At 41.8% G+C, this 26,038-nt stretch overlaps 1 protein-coding gene across 2 annotated transcripts in view; it reads left to right on the forward strand.

Moving 5' to 3' along the window:
- The window catches only part of MYO1D (myosin ID), a 273,970-nt gene that overhangs the window by 89,004 nt on the left and 158,928 nt on the right, over positions 1 to 26,038 (forward strand). The window contains exons 2-11 of one of the 2 annotated variants that reach the window (XM_008147767.3): positions 2,869 to 3,077; positions 4,904 to 4,997; positions 7,811 to 7,976; positions 9,219 to 9,272; positions 10,516 to 10,611; positions 13,386 to 13,502; positions 15,259 to 15,462; positions 18,837 to 18,982; positions 19,835 to 19,949; positions 24,570 to 24,740. In XM_008147767.3, the coding sequence (XP_008145989.2) occupies positions 2,869 to 3,077; positions 4,904 to 4,997; positions 7,811 to 7,976; positions 9,219 to 9,272; positions 10,516 to 10,611; positions 13,386 to 13,502; positions 15,259 to 15,462; positions 18,837 to 18,982; positions 19,835 to 19,949; positions 24,570 to 24,740 (1,372 nt within the window). Of the gene's footprint in view, positions 1 to 2,868; positions 3,078 to 4,903; positions 4,998 to 7,810; positions 7,977 to 9,218; positions 9,273 to 10,515; positions 10,612 to 13,385; positions 13,503 to 15,258; positions 15,463 to 18,836; positions 18,983 to 19,834; positions 19,950 to 21,167; positions 21,272 to 24,569; positions 24,741 to 26,038 lie in introns of those variants that run through there. The other variant, XM_054708874.1, reaches the window with a different exon arrangement.

The raw sequence follows: 26,038 nt of genomic DNA on the forward strand, positions 1-26,038 counted from the left end.
AAATTAATAATTATGCCTGTGATCGTTCTGTTCGTGTGTTTTCAATGTCACCTAGAACGTTTGATGAACAAAATCATTTAATTTGAAATAAAATGAATTTTGGAGAAAGTACATGATTAGACAGACCTGGACTCTTAGAACATTCTAATCTCATGTGTTATTTGCTGTACCTCTTAGTCACCAAATTCCAGACTCATGAGGTAATTTTTTCTAATATCCTTCTCTTCTCTTTTCTTTTCTCTCTCTCTCTCTCTCTCTCTCTCTCTCTCTCTCTCTCTCTCTCTCTCATCTCTCTCTTCTTTTCTTTTCTTTTCTTTCTCCCTTTTTTCCTGTGTGGACAGTGTTTTGTAAAACTAAAAGAATCCTGTTTGTGTTTTTTTAAATTCTTATCCTTGAAGACAGCTGTTGAGCATGTCATGCAAATTTGAAGGTTAAGCTAGAAAGGCTGGGTAGTGAGCCTTCGCTTTTTATTACTTTTGTGTGTCTTTGAACATGAGTTGTGTGGACATTTTGCTTGTGACTAGCCGCTAGTTTATTGACGCAAGCGATTTATGATCACCGAATTAATTCCTTGTGTGTAGGGATCGCTGTGATTTAAGTAGCAATGATAATAAAACGAAAGCATTTATTAAAAATCTCCTTCCTGCATAATATAATTGGGAACATAAAATTAATTGCCTCTTTTTTAAAGTCCTTGCACAATGCCAAGGGGCGAGGGGTGTAATTATCACCATCTCACAGATGAAGAAGCTGGAACACCGGGAGGCTAAGTAGCTCTCCCGAGGTCTCACGGTGACGAAGTGTGCAATGTGAGCATTCAGACCCAGATGCAGAGGGCTTGCAGCCACCCTTAGACGTGCTCACAGTTGGTGCATGCACAGGAAAACCGCTGCAGAAAAAGGCACAGAAAACCCTGGCTGGTTCATAGCTCCTATTTAAATATACACCAACCACTTGATAAAAATCTTGGTTTTTAATTTACTGTTGACATTACCAACATCTATTTGTTTCCACTCCTATTTATAGCCACAGCCTTCGCTGCCCTGCGAAGGAAGTTGAAGGTGCTTTTTGGCCTTGTGGTCCCAAAGGCTTAGTTCTTGCCCTGCTGCACTGGCCCCACAGCACGCGTGTTGGAGACACGGCTGCTGTCCAGGTCAGCGTCCGGCCCCTTGTGGCGCTCCCTGCATGCTGCTCTCGGAAGTGACCTGTGTGTCTGCCTGTGGCTCTCGGCAGGTGGAATATGATGGTGGCAACCACTTGTCCATGTGGGTGTCGGCCTAGCTCTGGCTCATATATGTTTATATGTGTGAGTTGATAGGTACATAGTGACTATGTCTGGGTTTTCTAAATTTTAAATTTTTTCTTTGTAAATATAGGCACATAGGCTAGGCATTGGTTTTTGTTTTTCACTCTTTTGTTCTTTGTTCCTATGGCTTCCTTCCAGCTGCCCACGTGGCCTTCCTCCTCCTTACCCTGTTATATATATAAAGCCGCGGTCGCCAACCTTTCTGACCTCACGGACCACCAGTGGTCCGCGGATTACCAGTTGGCGACCATTGATATAAAGGATACATAAGACATAGCATGCAGTCTTCCATATTTTCCCATGCTTATGTAATCGTGTATAAAATATATCTATGTGCAGTTACATATACCAATCATACATGGGGTGGCTTTTTAGCCTTTTATGGTAAAACTAGAGGTCCAGTGCCTGAAATCCATTCACTGGTAGAGTCCCCAGCAGCTGCCAGCTGCCAGCTGCCAGCCAGGGCCTCCCTCCCTTTCCCCGGCCAGCCCTGCCCCCTGGTCAAACTCCCAGACACCTCCCCATCGAGGGGACATTTTTGCTTTTATTATATAGGAAGGTGGGATCATATTATAAAAACTTTTGACAATCCATATACCTTACAACCAGTTATCCCATTCTGGTGATCTGTCCCATGGGAATGAAAGCACTGATTCGTAAGGTTTTTCTTGTTTGTTTGTTTGTTTGTTTGTTTGTTTTTTAATATATTTTTATTGATTTCAGAGAGAAAGGGAGAGGGAGAGAGAGATAGAAACATCAGTGATGAGAGAGAATCATTGATTGGCTGCCTCCTGCACTCCTCCTACTAGGGATGGAGCCCACAACCCAGGCATGTGCCTTGATCATAATCGAACCCAGGACCCTTCAGTCTGCAGGCTGACACTCTATCCCCTGAGCCAAACCAGCTAGGGCTGATTTGTAAGGTTTTGTGTCAAGAGTATTTTCTATGGTGTTACTCAAAATAGCATGAAGGAAGGGGGATGGTTAAATAAATAATGATCTATCTACCCCATGGGATTTTAGGCAGTCGTTCAAAAAATGGATTTGACTTATGCCAGAAGCGTCTCCTCTGCCATCCTCTCTGTTATGGATTCACTGTTTTTATCCCTTTTCTGACATTTGAGTAGGGTTTCAAGAGGGAAAAGAAATACACGTAGTTGGACCTTTTTCTGTATAATTGAAAATCTGGTTCAGTTGATGCAAGACCTGGTTTAACTTAATTTTTCTTCCTAGAACTCTTAGGTTGTCTTCAACTGTGTGTCCTCCCCCCCCCCCACCCCCACCTCCTTCTTACTGTGCCTTCTCTATTTTGGAAATTGGGAATCCCCCGCCCCCCACCGAATTAGATTCTTTCTGGGCTTCTGACCCCTCCTGGGCCTTCCCAGCAGCAGCATCTCAGCCCAGCCTCAAACGGTCATATCTAAACTGTACACTCAGAACCAAGGAGACGGCAGTTCAGAAACTCTGTGCCTGTGGAGAGGAGAGGAGAGACGCACAGAAAAAAGAAATAGCATCTCTGTGTAACCACAGCTTTGTCTTCCTTTTCTTTTACTTCTGCACAGGTTTGAAAAGGGGCGCATCTACACATTCATCGGAGAAGTTGTCGTTTCTGTAAATCCCTACAAGTCGCTGAACATCTATGGGAGGGAGACGATTGAGCAGTACAAAGGACGGGAGCTGTACGAGAGGCCACCGCACCTGTTTGCCATTGCCGACGCTGCCTACAAGGCCATGAAGAGGCGATCCAAAGACACTTGCATTGTGATATCAGGTATTTTAGGGAGGGGGTCCCCTGTACTGCCAAGGTTGGACTGTATTTCATTTATTAGGTACTCAAGGATCCAAGTGTTTCATTAGGTCTTTTTTTGAAGTTAGAAACGTAAGCAATTTTTTGAAGGAAAAAAATGTGATGAACATACTAAGTTATTTATATCATTTCCGACCGCCTCTAGTCTTGGTTCATTTACAAAATACATGTTACGTTTGGATGGACCTCTAGACAGTTTTTGAGCTGCCAAGGTAATTCCTTCCATCTCAAACACATAAAAGTACTGGACAAATCGTAACAAAAGTTACTTTAGGTAGTGACTGAGTGAAACCGAGAAAATGAAATCCTGGGACCAAGAATGGAAGATTGAGCTCAGTCAGAGTGGTGAATGGGAGCTAGTGTTGAGGGGCCCCCGAAATAGGCTCAGAGAGCTGGGGGTGCTCCACCAGGAGGGAGATGGACCCCAAAGGCCCAAGGAGTGGAGCTGACTCTTCACGGAATCTCATGCAGGAAAATACCTGCCCACCGACCCAGGAGGGCCTCCCCCAAACTGCGGAAACTTCTTGTGGTGCTAATGGCACCTCACATTTTGCATGAGTGGCTTTTATACTTTTAAAAACACTTTTATGATCTTTATTCCGTTTTGATTATCGAAACAGCTCTGAGTGGTAGGTAAAGCAGTTGTGTTTCTACTTCAGAGAGGAGACTATCCAGGGTCAGAAGAGTTCAGAGTTAGAGAATGATAGCCTAGGACTACATTTTGTGAAAATAAACTATGGTAAGCAGTATTGTCTGATTGTATTAAGTGAACATAAAAAGTCCCTTCCCTTAGAATCCCTCCTCCCCCCCAAAAAAAAGAATAATTTCAAGCAGTAACACTGTGAACAATAAATAGTGTTTATCCTTTTATACCTTTTCTTTCATGTACAAATACGTATAGTTACACATGCATATATAATTATGTCGTAAATGCACCATCATAGAATTATGTGATAGCTGCTATTAATACCTTGTTTTTTCACTTAACAATATATAATGGACATCTTTTCATTAGAGTACTATAGAAAGAGGGCATTCTCTGACAATTGTGTAGTAGTCTACCGAATCATAGTTTATTTCCCCTGTGGGCATATTATTTTCAGATTTTAGCTATGATATGTAGCCAGCAAAAAGCCTTTTGAAAAGTATGATGATTATTACTATATTAGTAGTTTATTATTTCCACAGTATAAATTTCTACGGGTAGAATTTTGGGGTCAGAAGGCATAAACATTTAAAAATTAGGGGTAGATAACTCAAAATTGACCTTTTCTTCCCCCTTTTAACAGTTGTCATGCTTTTTCTGTGATGCCATGTGTCTGAAGCTTGATTGCTGCCTGTTGTTGTTGTTTTTTACCAAAATTGCTCTAATTTTCATTTTCTGAAAGAATTATTTTGTCCCCAGTAAGATGAAAGGAAATACTGTTATAGAAAAAAGGTAATATTCATTTAGCTGTGGCTACTGTTTGAATCACTAACTTACTTTTTTTCTACGAGACAAGAATCACTGCGAAGGGCTAAGACTAGTCTAAGGAATTAGTTTATCACATCTTAGCTCATAATTTTTTTACTGAATACATCTTGATTTGTAATCTATTTGTTACTTCTACAATAGTCTTATTTTTTTTTTTTTTCAAAATGGCTACAACCAATACCACATCAAGACAGGATGACAAAACTCCAAAAAAGAGGCAAACAGTGAAACATAGGGATTTTAAATAACTAACACCACAATTTTAAATTATCCCATTAAAAATGAGCTTGCTTAAGCCTGTCACAATTTTCCCCAGGGGAGAGTGGAGCTGGTAAAACCGAAGCCAGTAAGTACATCATGCAGTACATTGCGGCCATCACCAACCCCAGCCAGAGAGCCGAGATCGAAAGGTAAGGACGACCTCCTAACGGGGAGAAATTCTGATTAGAGCTTTACTTTCTGCATAGAAACGGCTAGACCTAAACTCTGATATGTATCAACCATTTATTGGTGATAAACTGCTTTGATTCTCCTGTCGCATGCTGTCTCTACTGGTATTTATATCACTCTATTTCTATATTTGGTTTTATTTTTAAATATATTATTGATTTCAGAGAGGAAAGAAGAGGGAGAGAGAGAAAAACATCAGTGATAAGAGAGAATCATTGATTGGCTGCCTCCTGCACGCCCCTTACTGGGGATCAAGCCTGCAACTAGGGCATGTGCCCTGATAGGGAATCGAACCGTGACCTCCTGATTCATAGGTCAACGCTCAACCACTGAGCCACACCAGCTGGACTCTATATTTGTTTTTAATAGGAAAAAAAGCTGAATACTGTGGTATAGGCTTTACATAAAGGTAAAATAAGATTATTCTGAAACAGGTGAGAGTGTCCCTTTTCTAGTTTATAACGGCTTCCTTAATGGTTGTATGTGGTCAGCAGAGACATTATAATTCACCCTGGCAGTTTTTACGGTGCAAATGCTCACAGGTTTCTTGCTCTTGCTATTTCTGTCTTTTTAAAGTGATGTTCTGAGGAGCCCTAGGTTCCTGAGCGTGCAGGGGGCTCTGGAAGGCAGATCCATGCCATCATTATTACAACTAGAACTCCTGAATGTAGACGTTCTACGTGTGATTCATTTTCTGAAAGGGTTTCAGCCCCCGCAGGCTGCCACTCACTGCAAGATGAGTAATAGAGCTCCTGGGCTCTGTCTGGGGCCCCGCATTTAGCACAGTGACTGGCACATAGTATTTACATTATAAATGTGTAAGGAATGAATGGATGGGTTTTTTATTTAGTTTTCATTTGTTTTTTAAAATATGGTGTTTTTTATTTTATTTTAGGGAGAGAAGAGAGGTAGTGAGAGAGAAACATTGATGTGACAGAGAAACAGCAATCAGTTGCCTCCTGTATATATCCCAACAGAGATCAAACCCACAACCTGGGTATGTGCCCCACCCGGGAATCAAAGCAATCCTGTGGTGCATGGGGCTACGCCCAACCAACTGAGCCACACTGGCCAGGGCTAGATGCGTTTATTTTAAAACAAAGGAAGAAATGTGGCTATAAAGCAACATGACTCAACTTTCTTATGTGGTATGGACTTTTTGAAGAGAAAAAAGGATTTTTCAGAGTTGCTACTTTGAAACTCAATATTCCCTCACTGAAGAGCGACACTCCATATGCATATCTCCATCTTCAATTTTATGAATAGAAAGAAGGGATGCTGGTTTGATGTGAGAGAAGAGAATTTAGAGTACACTACCTGATGTGGGCTTTCTTCTTTTTGTTGTAATTGGGCTGGATGGTCAGGTCAGAAGATACATTTTTGTTCATTGTGACACATTTCTCACTTCTCATTCTGGCTTTGCAATCTAAATAAGACAAAAATATGAGTAAGTTTTTAAAATTTCCTTAAGAGCTCAGGAGAATAACTGGCTAAGAATGAAATTGATTTTATGTCTAAACCCAGTTGGTGTAGTGGAATATGGCATACTAGAGGCCTGGTGCACGGGTAGGGTCCCTAGGCCTGGCCGGCCATCAGGGCTGATCAGGGGCCTTCTGGCTGCCGGCTAGGGCCTTCCTTCCAGCTGCCAGCTGAGGCCTCCCTTCCCCGGTTGTGCCAGAGTTACTCCTGCACGTATGTGCATATGAGAGGAATTCTGTCAGTGAAATAAAAAAGGAATAAGTAGTAGGATGAAGTTAAAATATGTCCATCAGGAGAGAATGCTCTGTAGAATAGAAGGATAGCAATCATTAAAAAATGAATTAACTGCCCAGCCAGTGTGGGTCAGTGGTTGAACATCAGCCTATGAACCAGAAGGTCATGGTTCGATTCCCAGTCAGGGCACATGCCTGGGTTGCTGGCTTGATCTCTAGTAGGGTTGGTGCAGGAGGCAGCCAATCAAGGATTCTCTCTCATCATTGATGTTTCTATCTCTCTCTCCCTCTCCCTTTCTCTCTGAAATCAATAAAAGTATATATATTTTTTAAATGAATTAACTGACACAAGAGAGATGCCATAGAGCTTCAAATGAAACGATGAGCAATTTCTAAAATACTAAAGACCACACTGATGATATATAAGTAAGTGCAGTTAATTCCACAGTCCTAGGCTTTATAAGCAAGTACTTTTAGAAATTGTATCATTTTCTGTTTCACCCTTTCTTTTCAGAGCACACTGTTTTAAGATTATTCTTTATGTAAATAAAACATGTTTATTTAAAAGAAAAACTAAAAATTACAGCATTATGTTGAAGGGGAACATTCCCTGAAATCCCACCCTATCTACCTCATCAGCCTAGGTAACCATAGTGAAGTGTACTGTTTCCTCTAGATTTTTTTTTAGCATTTACTAAACACATGTGCATGAGCACATTCCCTCACATATGTGTATACACACACACATGCACACAGAAACACAGATCCTGCAATACATATTATATTGCAACTTAATTTCTCATTCATTAATATATTCTGGACATTTTTCTATATCAGTATATATTATGCTGGGAAACAGTAATTTATTTCTACTCATCCCTATAGGTAGACATGGAGGTTGTGTTGGGGGGGCAGGCATGTACACTGTATAGCAAACAGTGCTGTAGTAAACATCTTTGTATAAATATTTGCATGCCTTTTAATGAAGTCTAGTTTGGGGGTTTTTTTAAGGCCCAGCCTTTAAAACTTTTTATAACGACTTTGATTTGTCTGTGATCAAGGGTGAAGAATATGCTACTTAAGTCCAACTGTGTCTTGGAAGCTTTTGGAAATGCCAAAACCAACCGTAATGACAACTCAAGCAGGTTTGGGAAATACATGGATATCAACTTCGATTTCAAGGGGGACCCTATTGGCGGACATATCAGTAACTACTTACTCGAGAAGGTAAAATGTGCTTGACCTCATGGGGTAACATTTATAAGTGCTAAAGGTTGTTTTTATAAACCTAATTATAGAATTTCTTTAATTGCTTCAAAGTAGCTTTTAATCTAATTCTCCCTCTCTTCCTGCTCCTCAGTTAGCTTTCTGTGACAAGATATTCTCCTTCATGTTCTTTTATTAGCATTTACAATAGGAAGCTCAACAAAGTTTACAGATTTTGTAGGTAAAGATTTAGGGATGTGTGTGGGAAGGGTAGGGGTGGTCTGTGAGTGTGTGCCCACTTCTGGGTAAGTTTTAACCACACACCAATCTAGGACTAATCAGTTCTACCCTTTTTATACATCACCACCTCCCATATCTTTTGGGTTTTCTTGTTTGTGTCTTTGTTTGTTTTTAATGCATTGCAGAAGAACTATCGTGTTCGTTCCCTGAATGACACTCCTTTCAAACAGTCATGTCCATACTCTTTTTAAATTGAGATATAACTGCCATATAGCATTGTATGGGTTTAAGGTATACAACATATTGCTTTCCTACTTCCATGTGTTTTACTTCTAATTAATTTGAAATCTCATTTTCTTCTCTTTTCTATTTGTAGCACTCTTTATGGCAGTACAATGCAGCATAGTCCATTTTTGTTTGTTAAATTGAAGTCAGACTAGTAAGGAAATTATGTGTTTCTATCAGAGGCAGTTTAAAAAGGACAGGAAATGCCAGGTGTTATCAGGGTTTTTCCAAATGTTTCATGGCTTCCCTTCATGTACATATTGGGTCAAGGGAGCCCCTGTGAATGAACATACATTTTCATAGTAGCAGCCTCTTCATAGCCGTCTTTTGGGAACCATGTCAGGCAGGGGTCTCTGTAGACTGATCTTACTCAACTGATTTTATTACAGAATATAAGGCATTGCTCTTTGCAATGTCAGCAGACCCTGGGAAAGGGAATGTTGAGACTATTCATCCCTAATTGCTCCTTCCTATTCTCTCCACTTCCCATTTTTCCTCCCTGAAATAAAATTAAAAATTCATCTTTAGGGTCAAGAACTCTGTTTTAAGCAGTAAAAAGAATTATCAAAAAATTGCACAGAAAACCCCATAAAGGAGACTTCGTTCGATGGGTACTGTCCATGGGATCCTCGGGACATTTACACACACTATTGATGTAGGACTCCCTGAGAGGGGGGCTCCTGTTTTGTTTTAGGGGTACATTCTCAAATTAACAATTTTAATTTGTTTGTTTCTTAGTCTCGAGTGATTGTGCAACAGCCAGGAGAAAGGAGCTTTCATTCTTTCTATCAGGTTAGTAATCTGTGGTGCAGATAATTGATCATTTGCTCAATTGTGCAGGAAATGAATGTTTTATGTTGGGGTTCTTCTCCCCTGTCCTGTGCCTCCCTTGCCTCATGACACAGCACACGCATGCACACATCCTACCCCATGTGCTTCCTCAGAGATTTGATTAGCATGACTGTGAGAAAGAGCTGCCAGGTGGGTAACCAGCCAGATGCCTGCCTTGGTTGAGCAGCACCTGCATTTCTTTGCAGTGTAGCTAACAGTTAAGTGATGTGTAAAAGCTTTTGAAATGGGACATCCTGAATATGTTAAATTAATTTTGTTTTATTTTGAATTGAAGCTGTTCAATTTGGGAACTTAGAGGTAGGAGCGCAAACTCAGTTTATTTTACTCTTGGAGACTATAAAGTGATATGAGTACTTAAAAAAATGAATTTATGATTCAAGAGAATTACTGTCTTTACCCCATCAAAGCTGTGATTGCTTAGGGGGAAAAAACTATGAATACCTCTTTTGAGAATGCTCTTAGCGACTAAGACCGAATCTTTTACAATAGCCCTCCTGTTGGCAAGTCTTTCTCCTGAGAAAACAAGTCTGATACATTATTATACTTTTTTAGTATAATAATGAAGTATAAACCAGTGCTTATAAATAACTGGGTGACCAAATTAAACAATACCATCTTGGATTTTTATAAAATAAAATTATAAATCACTAAGATTGATTTCCACATGTAAACTTTCACAGTTATCCAATTGTCCTCCTTGCCTGAGACCCAGAGATGGATGAGGAAAAGCTGTTTTTTTCCATTGTGATTCAGCCTATGACTGCGGTACCTCTTACTTCCACGGCAATATTGACTTTTTCTGAATTCTCAAACACAACTCTAACCTGTCTGGGTATTGAGGCTGCTAAGCAAGTAACCAGCATGGAGCCTGGGCTCCTGTTTTACAAATGACCATAGGAAAAACCTTTTATGCCAGCTTTGTTGTGAAAGCGCTAAGACGTTTAAAGTTATTTTCTTCACGATTGTATAACATTCTCCATGACTGATAACTACTGAAGCCGTTTACCTTTAGTAGGTGGGGAAAAAAAACACACGAAACAAAATAAAACTTCAAAGCCAGAAACAGGAGGACCTCAGTAAAGGAAGCCCAGAAAATGAATAAAAACTCGATTGCCCTGGTCAGAACATCTGGTATATTTGGCTTAGTATGTATTTTGCTCATTTATTTTACATTATTTTTCAGCTACTCCAAGGAGGTTCCGAACAGATGCTCCGCTCTCTACATCTCCAGAAATCCCTTTCATCCTACAACTATATCCATGTAGGAGCTCAGTTAAAGGTGAGCGTTTCCTCTTGGAGATTGTTCAGGTACAGAATCGGAGAATGGGAGGAGACATTAAATAATTACCTGGTCCAGCCTGCTGCCTTTAGGCAGATGAATGACTCTTCCCTTATTAAAATCCTCAGCGGCAGAGAGGCAATACATGACTGACTCAACAGCTTTGCCTAATAACCCATTACTTTATCTTATCACCATCTGACAGGAAGTTTCTCTCTTGTGATCTTGTGGTTTCTTTTAATTTTTAATCCCCTTCTTTTATTTTGACACTATAAAAAAATGTTACAGTGATTAGGAAATCCACCTCAAAAGAAAATACCATGTGATTTGGCCAAAGGCAAGTTGTTAAGACAAGAGAAAATTTAAGAGCGTTTTGGTTGAAATGACTATCAAAGTTCTCCATTCACTATGTTTTCAGCTATTGATGTAGCCTAGCAGTAGTTTTGTGACCCTTGCAGCATTTCCGTTTAGCTTTGACACTTTACCTTTTTTTTTTTCCCCTTCCCTCGCATGTGAGTCCTTGCACGCAATGCAGGTACTTTTTGCTTTTATTTTAGTTGGTTTTCCGCTGGTCATTTTTCAGCTAACCCTAATAATAGTTTGTTGATGTTAGGATATGAAACAGTAGTCACAGTATTATCCTGATTTTGGGGGGGAATGTACTGTCTACAAATACCTAAAATATGATATAGAGAGAAAGAGATCAACATTTCAATAGTTTATTCTGGATTGATGCTATTACAGATATTTGTGTTCTGCTTTTCCATATTTTAAATGTCTTCTATAATTAAAAATGTATTGGGTGAAAAATAAAAGAATTTATAAAAGGCAAGGATCTAAGATGTGGGAGGTGTTCTTTTTATTTTAAAATGTTTATTATTCATCTTAAGCTAATGATACCTGCATTACTGGTTTACCTGTATTTTTATTGCCGTGCATAGAAATAAATTATATTTAGGGTTTTGTGATTGATTTTCCATGGTTTGACATTTAAGTTGCATGATTTTTATTTTTATTTTTTTTTACTTTCACATTTATCAGGGAACAGGGTATTTGGCCAGAAATTAATTAAAAACAAACAAAACATTAGAAGACAACACTTCAGCTTCTAAGATAGGCCAGAGGTACTAAAGGTACATAAAGAATTGTACACTCAACACTTAAAAAACATTCCTTTTTATCAAATTGTCCTACTGACCAAATTACTTTTGGCCAGGTCATACAGAGTCCCTCCCCCAACTGTTTTCCCTCCCTCGACCCCCCCACCCCCCAAGAGAGCAAGAATTAAATGAACATTTAACCTTCTCTCTAAGCTAAATTCATCAAAGTTTCCCACTCCTCTTTTTTATTTCTTCCTCTCTAATAAAAACAAAGACTTATATAGATGGTCATAGTCTCTACTCAAAAAAGATTAATCTAAAGGAAACAAAAATATGCTAAAGCCTACCATCCCGAAATAATTATTGACCACAGTTTATGTGTAACCTCTGATACTGGTCCAGTGCTTTTTGTGTGTTAAATTCTCATTCAGTTCTGTAAGGAATGTGTTATTAGGCCCATTTTACCCATGAGGAAATTGAGACTCGGTGAGGTGAAGTATCTTGCCCAAGGCCAAAGAACAGGTAGGTGGAGGACCCCTTTCGTGTTTGTGTCCCAGCCACTGGAGGACCCCTTCCTGTGCCCTTTCTCAGCAGGGGAGACACTTGCCGGGAAAGGGCCAGCTGGGCCTGCCGGCTGCTGCTTTGGGAAGACTTCGAAGATAGGCAGTTGCCATTGCTTCCTTGTGAATTTCTGTTAATACACTTACGTTTCTAACCTGATGGCCACAGCTTCTCAAGGCTTAGTCCAGTCGGCTGCTACAACAAAAATACCCTAAGCTGGGTGGCTTATAATACACAACAGATGTTTATTTCTCACAGGCTGGGAAGTCCAAGATCAAGGTGCCTGCAGATTCAGTGTCTGGTGAAGGCCCACTTCCTGGTTTATAGATGGTGCTTCCTCACAGAGCAGGAGGGACAACGAATGTCTGTGCCTCTTTGATAAAAGGGCACTAACCCCATCGTGAGGGCTCCACCCTCATGATTTCATCGCTTCCCAAAGGCCCCAGCTCCTAAAATCATCACCTTTGGGGTTAGGATTTCAACTTGGGAATTCTTCGGGGACACAAACATTTCATCTATAGCAAACCCCCTGAACCAGTTAGAAGGTCAGATGCACTGAATGCCTGTGAAAAGGTGAAATTATAGGCCCAGACTATTGACTGCTAGCTTCACTGAATGATTGAGGCAGGTTGCTTTGCGTTGAGGGTCTTCTTTTCCTCACCTGTGAAATAGAAAGCATGGCTGTACAGGAGAGGGAGTACTGTTTCCAGCCTCTGCAAGACCGAGTGAGGGACCAGAGGCCACGGGAGACGATGCCAGGCATGTGTGTGTCTTGGAGGCTCCCACAGCCAGGGTTTCCCTTTGGAGCTCACATCCCCTGCTCTTTTCTTCCTTCATCCCAGAGCATCAATCGGCTTCGCTGAGTCAGCTCAGGACTTGCTCCCTCCCTGGAAGGTCCAGAAGTGACAGCAGCTCTCACACACAAGTGGGCGTTGTTTGTGCTGCAGGACGTTTCTACCCTGGAACTCGTTTTTATTTTCTCTGCATTCTCAGTGACTTAGGAAACAAGCATCAAGGCCTCAAGCATCAAGACTAAACTTGAATTTAGTCTCATGATTGTTTTAATGCTCATGTGAAATGCCTGTGACTTAACTTTTCCATTTTCATTCCTAGTCTTCTATCAATGATGCCGCCGAATTCAAAGTGGTAGCTGATGCCATGAAAGTAATTGGCTTCAAACCTGAGGAGATTCAGACCGTGTATAAAATTTTGGCTACTATTCTTCACTTGGTGAGTAGGGACGTCTCTCAGAATCCGTCACCACCCTGTGGAGGTAGGATGCTCTTTCAGAAGAGTTTGGGGTTGTTTTTTTTCCGTACAGATTTCAGAAGTAATGTTTTGAAGAAATTATTCCATCAAGAGTTCTCTCCACCATACTATAATATTTTCTAAGCCACGGTAGGTTTTGAGACTGTGGCTTGACTTAATTATCTCATTGGTATGTCTGACTTTGAAGTGGTTCATTTCAAGAATGAAAGAATTCAGCAATGATGTGACTAAAAGCTTTTGGACAGAATAAATTCCTAACAGCATTGGAAGCATTGGAGTCATAGATTATTGGAACCGGAGTTTTGATGGTCTCATATTGCAGGTTGGGGGATGAGCCCAACGGGGGCAGCGTGACTGGGTCAGGGGCACAGAGTTCACGGCCGCCAGCACCATGGACCACGCTGGCCGCATTATGGTCCAGTTGTTTTCCACGACCCCACACCAAACCCAGAGGAAGGGAAGAACCTTGGGTCAGGTTTCTTTCATTAACCGTCTATGCATGGGTGGGCAAAAGTAGGTTCACAGTTGCATTGTGACAATCTTTTGAGTTAATACAGCTGTTGTAATAATCATAGCCTGCATGTCTTTTTCCATGCAAACCACTGTCAACCAACTTTTGCCCACCCCTGTATATTTGGACATGTTTAAAACATAATGAACATGCAACCTTACAATGAATGACAGCATGAATTCAAATATGGAATAAAAATTACCTTTCACTTAGCCATCACAAGATTCAACTCTAAATGAATCAGGACCTATATAAAAAATATTATGCAGCAGTATAAATGATACCTTACATAAATGTTTCTGACTGGGAGACTTCAATGTGATAAATTGTCTCATTCCTTGAACTAGTTTATAAATATAGTTATAACAGTATCCTTCGGAATCCAAATAGAAATTTTGTTTTGAAGTTGCTATAATGGTTCTAGGATTTACCTGGAACAGTAAACATGTAGGCGGAGCAAATAAAAATGTATTAAAGAAGAAGAGTAGAGTAGGGGGAAGGGAGGAGAGGAAGCATGACTAATTTTTACCAGATTTTAAATGATAATAAAAGCTACAAAACCTTAATACTTGTTGCAAAATTCGCCAGCTTAATCAACAGATTAGCTGATGTGCTGGACACTTGGTTGATGGTTAGTATTTATTGAATGAATGCAATATAAATAGACTCAACAACTTGGGGAGGATTTAATATAATATAATAGAGGTAACATTCCAAATCAGGACGAAAGCTAAACTATTCAATAAGTAGTATTGGAGCAACTAACAAACTATCAGAAAAAAACAAGGTTAGACTCTTACTTTACCCCACATACAGACAAATTCTAGGTGGATTAAAAGCTTAAATGTACGAAAAAAAAAACTGTTCAGCTATTAGAAGAAAATATTGAATATTTACAAAATCTTTGGAGTACAGATGATTTGAGTATGACACCCAAGAAGATTCATAAGGAAAAGATTCATAGATTGGACTACATCAAAATATAAGACATCTACCCATCAAAAACATATACTGAAAATTAAAAGAGACGGGTGTCTGGAGAAGAGGGGGGAAAAAATGGATGAAGCGCTAGGTATTTATATGTAATATATTTAGGAAAATACGTGCTACAAACAAAGTCACTTTGCATTATATAAACGTATCCCTGACATACTGTTTCAGAATCTCCTTGGCAATGGTGTGTCTCTTTCTTCACTCCCGGTATAGGGAAATTTAAAATTTGTAGTGGATGGTGACACGCCTCTCATTGAAAACGGCAAGGTCGTGTCCATCATAGCAGAATTGCTCTCCACCAAGACGGACATGGTTGAGAAAGCCCTTCTTTACCGGACTGTGGCCACAGGGCGTGACGTCATCGACAAGCAGCACACGGAGCAGGAAGCGTGCTACGGCAGGGACGCCTTCGCGAAGGTGGGATTTCAGTTCATGTTCCCTGGGCCTGGTGTGGGTCTCAGTTTTGTTTTATTTATTTTATTTACTTTTTAAAATACATTTTTATTTATTTCAGAGAGGAAGGATGAGGGAGAGAGAGAGAAACATCAATGATGAGTGAGAATCATTGATTGCCTGCCTCCTGCACACCCCCTCCTGGGGATGGAGCCCACAGCTGGGGCACGAGCCCTGACCGGAATAGAACCGTGACCTCCTGGTTCATAGGTCTACGCTCAATCACTGAGCTATGCCCGCCAGGCTCAGGTGCAGTTTTAGTGAATTTCTGTGAGGATGTGTTCAGAGATCTCTTGAAAGTAGCTTCAGGCTTTTAGAGACTTCAGTCGTGATACTTTTTGGCCATCACAGTCTCCATCAACACCCCTGACTGTGAGCATCTCTGCTCGGAAATGATCCGAGAAAAGCAAAGCTGACCAACCGACTGGCAAGCCAAGGGCACTGGCTTTGCGGGTCCCTCGCTCAGATGGGCCCCTCTCTCGCGCCCCCCCCCCCCCCCCGTTTTGCTTCTCTCACTCAATAGTGCTTCGTGGAAGGCCCCTTCAAGTCCACGGATGGCGTCTGCTCCATTCTGTCTGTCTGTGTACCAGTGTGCGGTGATGGTTCCACAGTTTATTAGCCGTCCTCCTCCTAAGTCATTCACCTTGTTTCCTTCGTTGCCACTGCAAACGATGCTGCAATTGGCCCCGTACATCTCTCTCTACACACACGTGCTTTTATTTCAGTTGGACGCCCAGGAATGAGCTTGCCAGACCAAAGGACACGCTGATGTTAAATGTTAAATTTACTGATTTTTATGGGTACATATTTATAGCTCATTCTTACTTTAATTTTCATTACTCGTGTATCTGAGCATCTTGTCATAGAAGGTATTTAAATCTACTCTGAGCATTGCCTGGCTCTATCCTTGGTGCATGTTTCTTTGGGGCTGTTACCTTTTTATCGTCAGTTTGTGAAAGCTGGTCACTTTAACCCTTGGTCTGTTTTCTGCGTGGCAAACATTTAATATTTGTCAAGTCTAACATTTTCTTTTCTATTTTGCTGGTTGATGTGATTGCTTTCTGTTCCATTTTTTACTTGTGTAAGTCTCAGGTGTGATTTTTAGTCTTGGGAAGAATTTGAATGCATCTCAGTGCAATGGAGAGTGGAGGATTTGAAGGTGGGACAATGACGTCAAATTTGAATTTTTAAAGTGATCATTCTGACCTCCGTATGGAGAATCTTATGGGAGGCGGGGGAGGAGGGGAGGGCAAGAATGGTAGCAAAGAGACCAATTAGGGGACGTTTCAATAATCTAGGAGAGAGACAGCGACAGCCTGGACTAGGAAGGTGGCAGTGGCAGTGGGGAGAAGAGGGTGAGTTGAGACCAACTGTGTTTGGAAAATAAAATTCACAGGACCTGTTTGTCTGGAGAATGCTGAAATCAAGGGAATTCCTTAACGTGGCCTGGCTCCAGCCTACCTCCCCTGCCTCGTTTCATTTCACACCACAGTCCAGCCTCCGTTCCTCACTCCTTCACATTAGCCTCCTCTAAGGCCTTACAAGTTGTCTTCATCCCTTTCTCCTTCGGCCACAGGGCCCTCCACGTGCTGTTTCCTCTGCTCTGATTGTTCTTCTCTCCCCTCTCACCTGGTAACTCTTTTTTTTTTTTAATATATTTTATTTATTTTTTACAGAGAGGAAGGGAGAGGGATAGAGAGTTAGAAACGTCGATGAGAGAGAAACATCGATCAGCTGCCTCCTGCTGGGGATGTGCCCGCAACCAAGGTACATGCCCTTGACCGGAATCGAACCTGGGACCCTTCAGTCCGCAGGCCGACTCTCTATCCACTGAGCCAAACCGGTCAGGGCTCACCTGGTAACTCTTACTCATCCTGATCTCAGCCCACTTTCTCAGGGAAGCCTTCCCTGGCCTCTCTGAACACTGAACAGGCTCCATTCTCCTCAGATCTCATACACCTGTCCTTTAGAGCCTGTGTGTGTGTGTGTGTGTGTGTGTGTGTGTGTGTGTGTGTGTGTGTGTGTGTGTCATTTTCCCTTCACCTTGCTCCTTAAGCTCCTTGGAGAAGACCATGCTTATATTTGCTTAGCGCCGTATCGTCAACAAACTGCACATAGCAAGTCCTCAGCAACTATTTGTTGACTGAATGAATAAATTCCTAAGTTTCTCTTGCCATTTATTCATGGTTAAAAGTAGGGTAGGAACAGCTTTGGGGGTGGGGGAAGATGGTGGTGTCAGGTCACGCATAGGAATCTGGAGCTCGGAGGAGAGGTCTGCGTTGGGATAAGACATTTGGGAGTAGTATTATATCACTGCAGTTTAATTTTGGGTGGAACCACTTGGAAAGGTGTTAGAGAGTGAGGAGAAGAGGGCTAGGAGGAATGCCCGCCTTCAGAGGTCAGGTAGGGGAGGACCCACCAAACGTCCCCAAGAAGGAGCAGCCAGTGAAATAACAGAAAACTAGGGAAGTGTGGCATCCTGAATCCCAGGGAGGAGGAGTTTTCCAGAAGAATGGGCCCTCAGGTGAGGAGTGCTGAGTATCTGAATGAGGTGACCTTCTAATGGGACAGGAAAGGGTCTCTCTAGGGATGCTCGGGGCCCTTGATGAGCCATTTTGGTGGAGTCGTGGGAGCTAAGCGAAGACCGGAGAGGATTGAAGAGAGAAGGGGAGGTGATGAGTGGAGCAATGTGTATAGATGTGGACCAGTAGAGAGAGAGGTGGCTCCAGGGCGCCGTTAAGGAAAGGCTTTCTAAGGATGTGACATTGCAGAGCATGTTTGTACCAGGATGTGGTACATTCCTTTCTGTGTTCATGTGTGGTGCCTTTGTCCACGTATGACAGTGCATGTATATCCTTGTGTATTGGATATGTGTTTGATTCTCAGGGAATGTCAAACTGTGGCCGTTAGCCCAGGTCTTTATTTAGCATTATAAATCAATATTTGCATTTTTCAAATTTGCAGAGCTTTAGCAGAACCGAGTTATTGACTCGTTGCTCTCCCACTTTTTAGATTCAAAACAAAGCAAGGAAGTGACTTACCTGGGGGAGTTGGCAAATTATTGAAATAGCTGGGTATGGAAATGTACCTGGGGAATGCTTTGGAATACAGTAGGCGTAGTACCTGGTAATAATCTTAAAAATTTAAATCGTTTTGTTTTGCATCCATTGCATTGTTTTTTTATCAGACAATCTGCATTTCGTATTGTTCTGCTTTGGGTAGTAACAGCTATGCTAAATGTTAAGGAGGAGGAGGAGAGGAATTTATAACGTATCACAAACCGAAACAGAGACTCCATCCCAAACCAGCAAGAATTTATGGTGTTGTTTTCCTCACAGGCAATATATGAGCGCCTTTTTTGTTGGATTGTGACTCGCATCAATGATATTATTGAGGTCAAGAACTATGACACCACAGTGCATGGGAAAAACACTGTTATTGGTGTCTTGGATATCTATGGCTTTGAAATCTTCGACAACAACAGGTAAACGGATTAAATACTTACAACTCTATTGTTTACTTTTTACCTGTCCGGTGTGGGTAAGTGGTTGGAGGGTCAGCCTGTGCACCAAAGGGACTCAGGTTCGATTCCCAGTCAAGGGCACATACCTAGATTGCAGGTTCTGCCCCTAGCCCCTCGAGGTTGGTGTGAGAGCCAACCAATTGATGTGTTCCTCACATTGATGTTTCTCTCTCTCCCACTCTCTCTCCCTCTCCTTTTCTCTCCCTCTCCCTCCCTGCCTCTAAAAAAATCAATGGAAAAATATCTTCAGGCCCATCTGGTATGGCTCAGTGGTTGAGCATCCACCTATGAACCATGAGATCATGGTTTGATTCATCTTCAGGGCACGTGCCCCGGTTGTGGGCTCATTTCCCAGTAGGGGGCGTGCAGGAGGCAGCCGAACAATGATTCTCTCTCATCATTGATGTTTCTATCTTTCTCTCCCTCTCCCTTCCTCTCTCTGAAACCAATAAAAATATATATTAAAAAAAATATGTTCAGGTGAGGATTATCCAAAAAAACCTGCTGTTTACTTTATTTTTTCCCCCAAATATTTTTATTGATTTCAGAGAGAAAGGTGAGAGAGAGAGAGAGAGAGATAGAGAGAGAGAGAGAGAGAGAAAAACATCAATGATGAGAGAGAATCATTGATTGGCTGCCTCCTGCACACCCCCCTCTGGGGATTGAGCCTGCAACCCAGGCACGTGCCCTTCACCGGAATCGAACCCGAGACCCTTCAGTCTGCAGGCCAATGCTCTATCCACTGAGCCAAACGAGCTAGGGCCTGCTGTTTACTTTTCATTTGTTTAAACATAATGTATTCCTTTCTTGCAGCTTTGAGCAATTCTGCATCAATTACTGCAACGAGAAACTGCAGCAGCTGTTTATTCAGCTGGTTCTGAAGCAGGAACAAGAGGAGTACCAGCGAGAAGGGATCCCCTGGAAGCACGTGAGTGCACCTCTGGGGACAGTGCCTCAGGCCGTCACACACGATTATAATGCCAAATCTTACCGTTTTTTAAAGGGTATTTTTAAAAATCTGCCTGGGGTACGTGAAACAACAATGTTTTAGCTTTTCATCTGGGGACGTGTAAATACATTTCGTTTTCAGGGTAAGTAGATAGATGGGATTTTCCTAATTTAAAAGGCTCCCTTGTTGGTGCCTAGAAAATGCTGAGTTTTAATCAGTAACTTTAGCATTTCCACTTTATGGCGGGTACTACATGGGTTTTCTGGTTCACATATGTCTTCTTAAGAGTTCAGCATCATTTTATAAGTTATTCAGAGCAGCAACTTTTGCCTTAAAATGGCTGAACTCTGCTTCCAGATTTAGCTTCTTCTCCTTCCCCTTTTTCTTTTTCTCCTGTTACTCCTTTTTCCCCCTCCTTCTCTGTGTTGACACTGTACTGTCCTCAGTGGATGTTATTCCTGTTATCTGAAATCCTTGCGTGAAGCACTTACATTCCGTTTATTTCTGTTTCTTTCCTGCATGTCACATTTCCTCTCTCACCTCTCTTTTCATGGCTCTTTGTGAATTGTAATATTTGTCAGAATCACACTAGCCTGGTAATACGTCACCAGAACGCAGGCCTGGTCTCGGGTGCAAATCCAGAGATCACAGCTAAAAAGCATGACAGTTAGAGCCCCTGCTCATGATGGAAATGAGACCTAGTAATTTTTCTTTTGAATTTTTGTTTTAAACAATTTTAAGAACAGACTTGAGTCATGCAAAAGCATCGGAGCTTCCCTGAGTTTCTGTGTTTATAAAACTGTGTTTATCCTTTTGACAAAGAGTAAAGAGAGCCCTGACCGGTTTGGCTCAATGGATAGAGCGTAGGCCTGCAGACTCAAGGGTCCCAGGTTCGATTCCAATCAAGGGCATATACCTTGGTTGTGGGCACATCCCCAGTAAGGGGTGTGCAGGAGGCAGCTGATTGATGTTTCTCTCTCATCAATGTTTCTAACGCTCTCTCCCTCTCCCTTCCTCTCTGTAAAAAATCAATAAAATGTATTTTTTTTAAACAAGAGTAAAGACAATAAAAATAAAGTCAGTATTTATTTTCTGATATTCAACATGATAGCAGTGAAAAAACTGTTCGAAAGGCCGTATTTTAATTACTTTTATATTCCTTTTTACCTTCCCACTGTCCCTCTCCCTCTCATTCAGAAAAAGGAAGCAATGCTAGCTTCCCTGCCTCAAACTGCCTCTTTGCCTTGCATTTGTTAAACATTAGAATGCCTTAAAAAATTTCTCCAAGTATATCAGTATAAATTTTGCCTATTTCAAATAAACCAAAGTGTGCTATTACTTTATAATAGGATTACCTACAATTTTTATTTAAGGAGTGAACTCTTACAACACAATTCAGATGTAACTCAATAAAGTTTATATGTAGCGTTCTTAGAATGAATGTGTTGTACAACACCCAATTATAACTGAGGCTTAGGTTTTTATAGCAAATTGAATCATAAAACTTGCTACTCAGATGTGATTCAGAGATACTGGTCAAAAATATCCTTTAATCATCAGAGTATCAAATTCCACTGACATTGATAAAGAGAAAAGTCAACAGTTGCAGGAAGCGACTTCAAACTACTGAAAAAGGAGCAAAAGCACTGAATACACAAAAATTCTTAGCGAAATAAACCAAGAAATATGTGACCTCGGGGGAACAGAAGCCTGACCCTGTGCCAGCTCCCCCTAGATGAGAATCACTATTCTGGGCAAGTGTTTCCTTTAAGAACCCCAGACTTCTGAACATAGTGATTCTTTCTTTCTTTCTTTCTTTCTTTTTTTTTTTTTTACAGAAATTTCAAATATATAATCTAAAAGCAGAGATTCATAATATAATAGACTTAATGTACCCATCACCCGCTTTAACAGTCATCAGTGGACTGTACCCACCCACCCCCAGATCATTTTGAAGCAAGTCTCAGACTGTGATGTGACATAATGTGATTTATTTCATCTGTAAATATTTCAGTGTGTTTCTCTAAAAACCATTGTCACACCTAAAATATTCACAGTAAGTCCTTAGTACCACATATCCAGTCAGTGTTCAGATTTCACATTTTTCTCAATTCTCTTAGAGTTCTTTTTTGTTTTTACAGTCGGTTTGAATTTGGATCCAAATCAGGCTCCTACACTGTGGTTGGCTGATAGGTCTCTCCACGTATTTATAGATTTTCTTCACCCAGTGTCTGTCTGTCTGTCTCTCTCTCTGTCTGTCTCTCTCTCTCTCTCTCTCTCTCTCTCTGTTCTCCTTTTTTCCTTATAATCTTTTGTTGAAGATTTTGGGTCCTTTGTTTTGTTGTGTTTCCCCGAGTCTGGATTTCTCGAATCAGATTCCTGAGCTGTCACCAACTATGTTTCTCTGTTTTTTGTATGTCCTTGGTTGTTAGATCTAGAATCTCGACCAGGTTCAGGACCAGTGTTTTTCTACCAATGGTGTGTGAACTCTCATTGGGAGGCACACATGTCTGGTTGTCTAAGTGATTCCATTTTAAAAGCCTTTGGTGCCGTAGTTTGCAGGTCATGTTTCGCTGTTGAGAACTTGACTCTCGGCACAAAGTTGCTTAACTTGGAATGGGACTGGGGGGGGGGGCCCAGAGCCTGCCCGTCACATCTCTGTGTACCCCTGGGTCCCCTAAGAAACCTCCTGGAGATGCCAGTTGCTGGAAGAAACTGGTTTGGAAACCACTACTTTAACCAGCATGAAACTTACGAACTAACAGACACTGGACCCTTTAGCAAAATGAGTCACTTTTAGTTTATATAATTAGAATTGTAGGGAACTTACTTCTTTGTCCCTGGGACAAAAGACTTAGTCTCTAACTCCCCCATCCCAAAGTCTAAAATTTCAGCTATTAATTAATATAGAGTTCTTGCTTTTTGAGTATTTTAAGGATATTTTTCCAAATGATGGAAATAACTTCCCTCCCTAATGAGAAATGTAATAAATGCCACAAGAAAGGTAAAGATTTAGGCCAGGACTTCTCCGTTGCTGTACTACTGACATTTGGACCAGACCCGTCTTTGATGTGAGCCTGTCCTGTGCACTGTAGGATGTTTATTTAGCAGCATCCCTGGCCTCTTCCCACTGGCGGCTTGGAACACTCTCTAGACGTAACAATTACAAATGTCAGCAAACAGCACAGCCGGCGTGGCTCAGTGGTTGAGCATCAACCTATGAACCAGGAGGTCACGGTTCGAGTCCCAGTCAGAGCACATGCCCTGGTTGTGGGCTCGATCCCCAGTGTGAGGTGTGCAGGAGGCAGCTGATCAGTGATTCTCTCTCATCATTGATGTTTCTATCTCTCTCCCTCTCCCTTCCTGTTTGAAATCAATAAAAATTGAAAAAATTTTGTTTTAAATGTCAGCAGACATTAAGTTGCCAAATATCCCCAGGGCCCTAAGTCCCCCTCTCTTGAAAACCACTGATTTAGACAAACCAGAAAAGTATAAAAAAGAAAGTAAAAGCCACCCATTTTGAGGCTTTGAGTTTGTAGAATACAAAAGAGAACTTAAAAAACTAGGAATGGAGCTGAAAACCACAGGCAAATAACAGGCATGAGTCCTTGATTTTTAAATAGCACGGAACAGGAATACATGAGGCATTTGAATAGTCTATTTTGAGTTTATGGATCTTACAGAAGTTAATAGAGACAGCTCTCAGTTCAGGCACCTTGTCAGTGAGATGGAGCACATTAACACACAGATTAAAATGTAAGACAATCAGCCGCCCATCCTCGCCTGAGGCACAGCTCGCCCGGCCAGGCCCCAGTGCTCTCTGTGAGCTGCAGGTGATGTGTGAGCTGCAGGACATCAGAATGAACAGGTGTAGGAGAGAATTGTTGTATAAATCAGCGGTCGCCAACCGGTGGCCCACGGACCACTGGTGGTCCGTGAGGTCCGGAAGGTTGGCGACCGCTGGTGTAAACCCTGTGTGTATTGAAGTTGCCAAAAAGCCAGGAGTTACTTATAACTTTATTCAGCTCATGGAAGTAAATGAAAAGCTCATTCTTAACTCTTATAGATACTTAATCTCAGAATTACATTCTTTATGGTATATCCTGAAAAACCTCAAAACTCTGTTATACCCACATATACTTGTTAACTTGGGAAAACGGGAGGAGAATGCTCCTTTGCAAGTTCTGTGTAATACCTTCACTTGGTCAAATTACATGTCAAATGATACTTTAAGGTTATTGGCTGGCAGTCAGAGCGGTCTGGGTCTTGTGGTTAATGGCAAACCGATTAGGGGATTGAGAGTCTGAAGGAGCAGGGTCAGGTGCAGGATGTGGAGACAAGATTAAAACAGCAGGTAGTGATGGGAGAAACGTTGCCCACTTTATAATTTCTGCCTGGAGCTGTTCTCACCGAGGACAGTGTCTCCTGTTGCAAAGTCAACCAAGAAGCCTCTGAGGGCATTTGAGTGTCGGACCTCACAGGTGTCATTCACATGTTTTCCATGGAGGGAGCTTGACGGGACTGATGCACACGGGGCACGGGTGTTTCCGGGTCCGGCCCCTGCTCCCGTGGGCATTGCTTCTGTGCCGTGTCCGGCAGATCGACTACTTCAACAATCAGATCATCGTGGACCTGGTGGAGCAGCAGCACAAGGGGATCATCGCCATCCTGGACGACGCCTGCATGAACGTCGGCAAGGTCACCGACGCAATGTTCCTCGAAGCACTGAACAGCAAACTGGGCAAACATGGGCACTTCTCCAGCCGCAAGGTAACGTGTGTGCTGAGAACGCCCTCTCGCGTGCGTCCGTGAGGCTTTCCGCGTTGTGTGGCAGACTTACATGACTTCCTGTGTTGGGTTCTCACAACCGTGTGTCCACTCCACTCAGGCCATAAGCATCCAGTTAAGGATTTTTTTGCTGTGGATAAATTCTGCCTTCTCCTATTGATAGGAGGACAAGGTTGGTAAAACTCATATCACCCAGGAGAGGGCGCTCCAGACTGCTCAATGGACTAGACATGGGAAAAGGGATGATGTCATTGCTAACCAATAGGTACAGAGTCCTTGTGCCTGTGCTCGATTTTGCTCCCGCATCTCTGATCATCATTCTGGCACTGAAAATAGCTTTTGTCCTCGACCTTTTACTATAGCCCTCAGCTATCAGATGTGGTATGTGAGTTTTCCCAGACTATGTGACTTTCTTAAAAACAGAGAAATTCTAGCTGTAATTCTGGTTGTTACAAGGAAACTCGTTCCTTAAATGCATGGGTATATTTTTTAAACCACCACCCCACCCCAGCCCCGCCCCATTTTTCACATTCTAAAAAAAAAGTGTTAGCAGTAGATCCCATTTCTGAATAATTGGTGGCAGTTGTGGTTGTCAGACCTTTGTGCCCTGCCTCGCATGGTAGTATACCATTAATATTTGTCCTAGGTGGGGGTACACCATCATCCCCAAGTGTTTTCCTACAAATGCAGGCTTGTCTAGCAGCCATCAGCTAGAGGAAAACCAGACCCCATTCTTCTTCACTTCCACAAAAATGGGGCACACATTTCTGCTCCTCCGTCATTCCCTGTAAATCCAGGATGCACTCCATTGTTCAGCACGAAGAAATCTATTCCCTACCTTCGTCCCCTTTGCAATTATGTCACCAGAATAGGAAGATTCCACAGTTAACTAGACAAAGCACAAACCATCAAGATACAGATTACTAGCTGAGATTTATTTTAGGACAGTTTATTTCTAAAATATTCTCCTTGGTCTGTTACTGAGGAATGACTTGCAGCCCTACTACAAGTTGGTTTTCACATACTACTATTCCTTTAGTCCCCATTTATAATGCAAGTATTAAGTGCCTCTCATTTTTCAGGTACAATCCTGGGTGCTGGGGACAGAGCAGTGAGCAAAGTTAGAAGCAACCTAAATCCTTTGGCGTGATGCTGTTAGAGATGGCGTGATTACACGGGCAGGCGTCCCCTTTTGGAGGACTGGGTTAAAGATGTCCTTTGTAATCACAGTTCAGGTTTTGGAGACTCGCCTAGAATTGTGCCTACCAGATGATAGACCA

Source organism: Eptesicus fuscus, chromosome 20 (assembly GCF_027574615.1).
Source record: "Eptesicus fuscus isolate TK198812 chromosome 20, DD_ASM_mEF_20220401, whole genome shotgun sequence".
NCBI classification, from domain to species: Eukaryota; Metazoa; Chordata; class Mammalia; order Chiroptera; family Vespertilionidae; genus Eptesicus; species Eptesicus fuscus.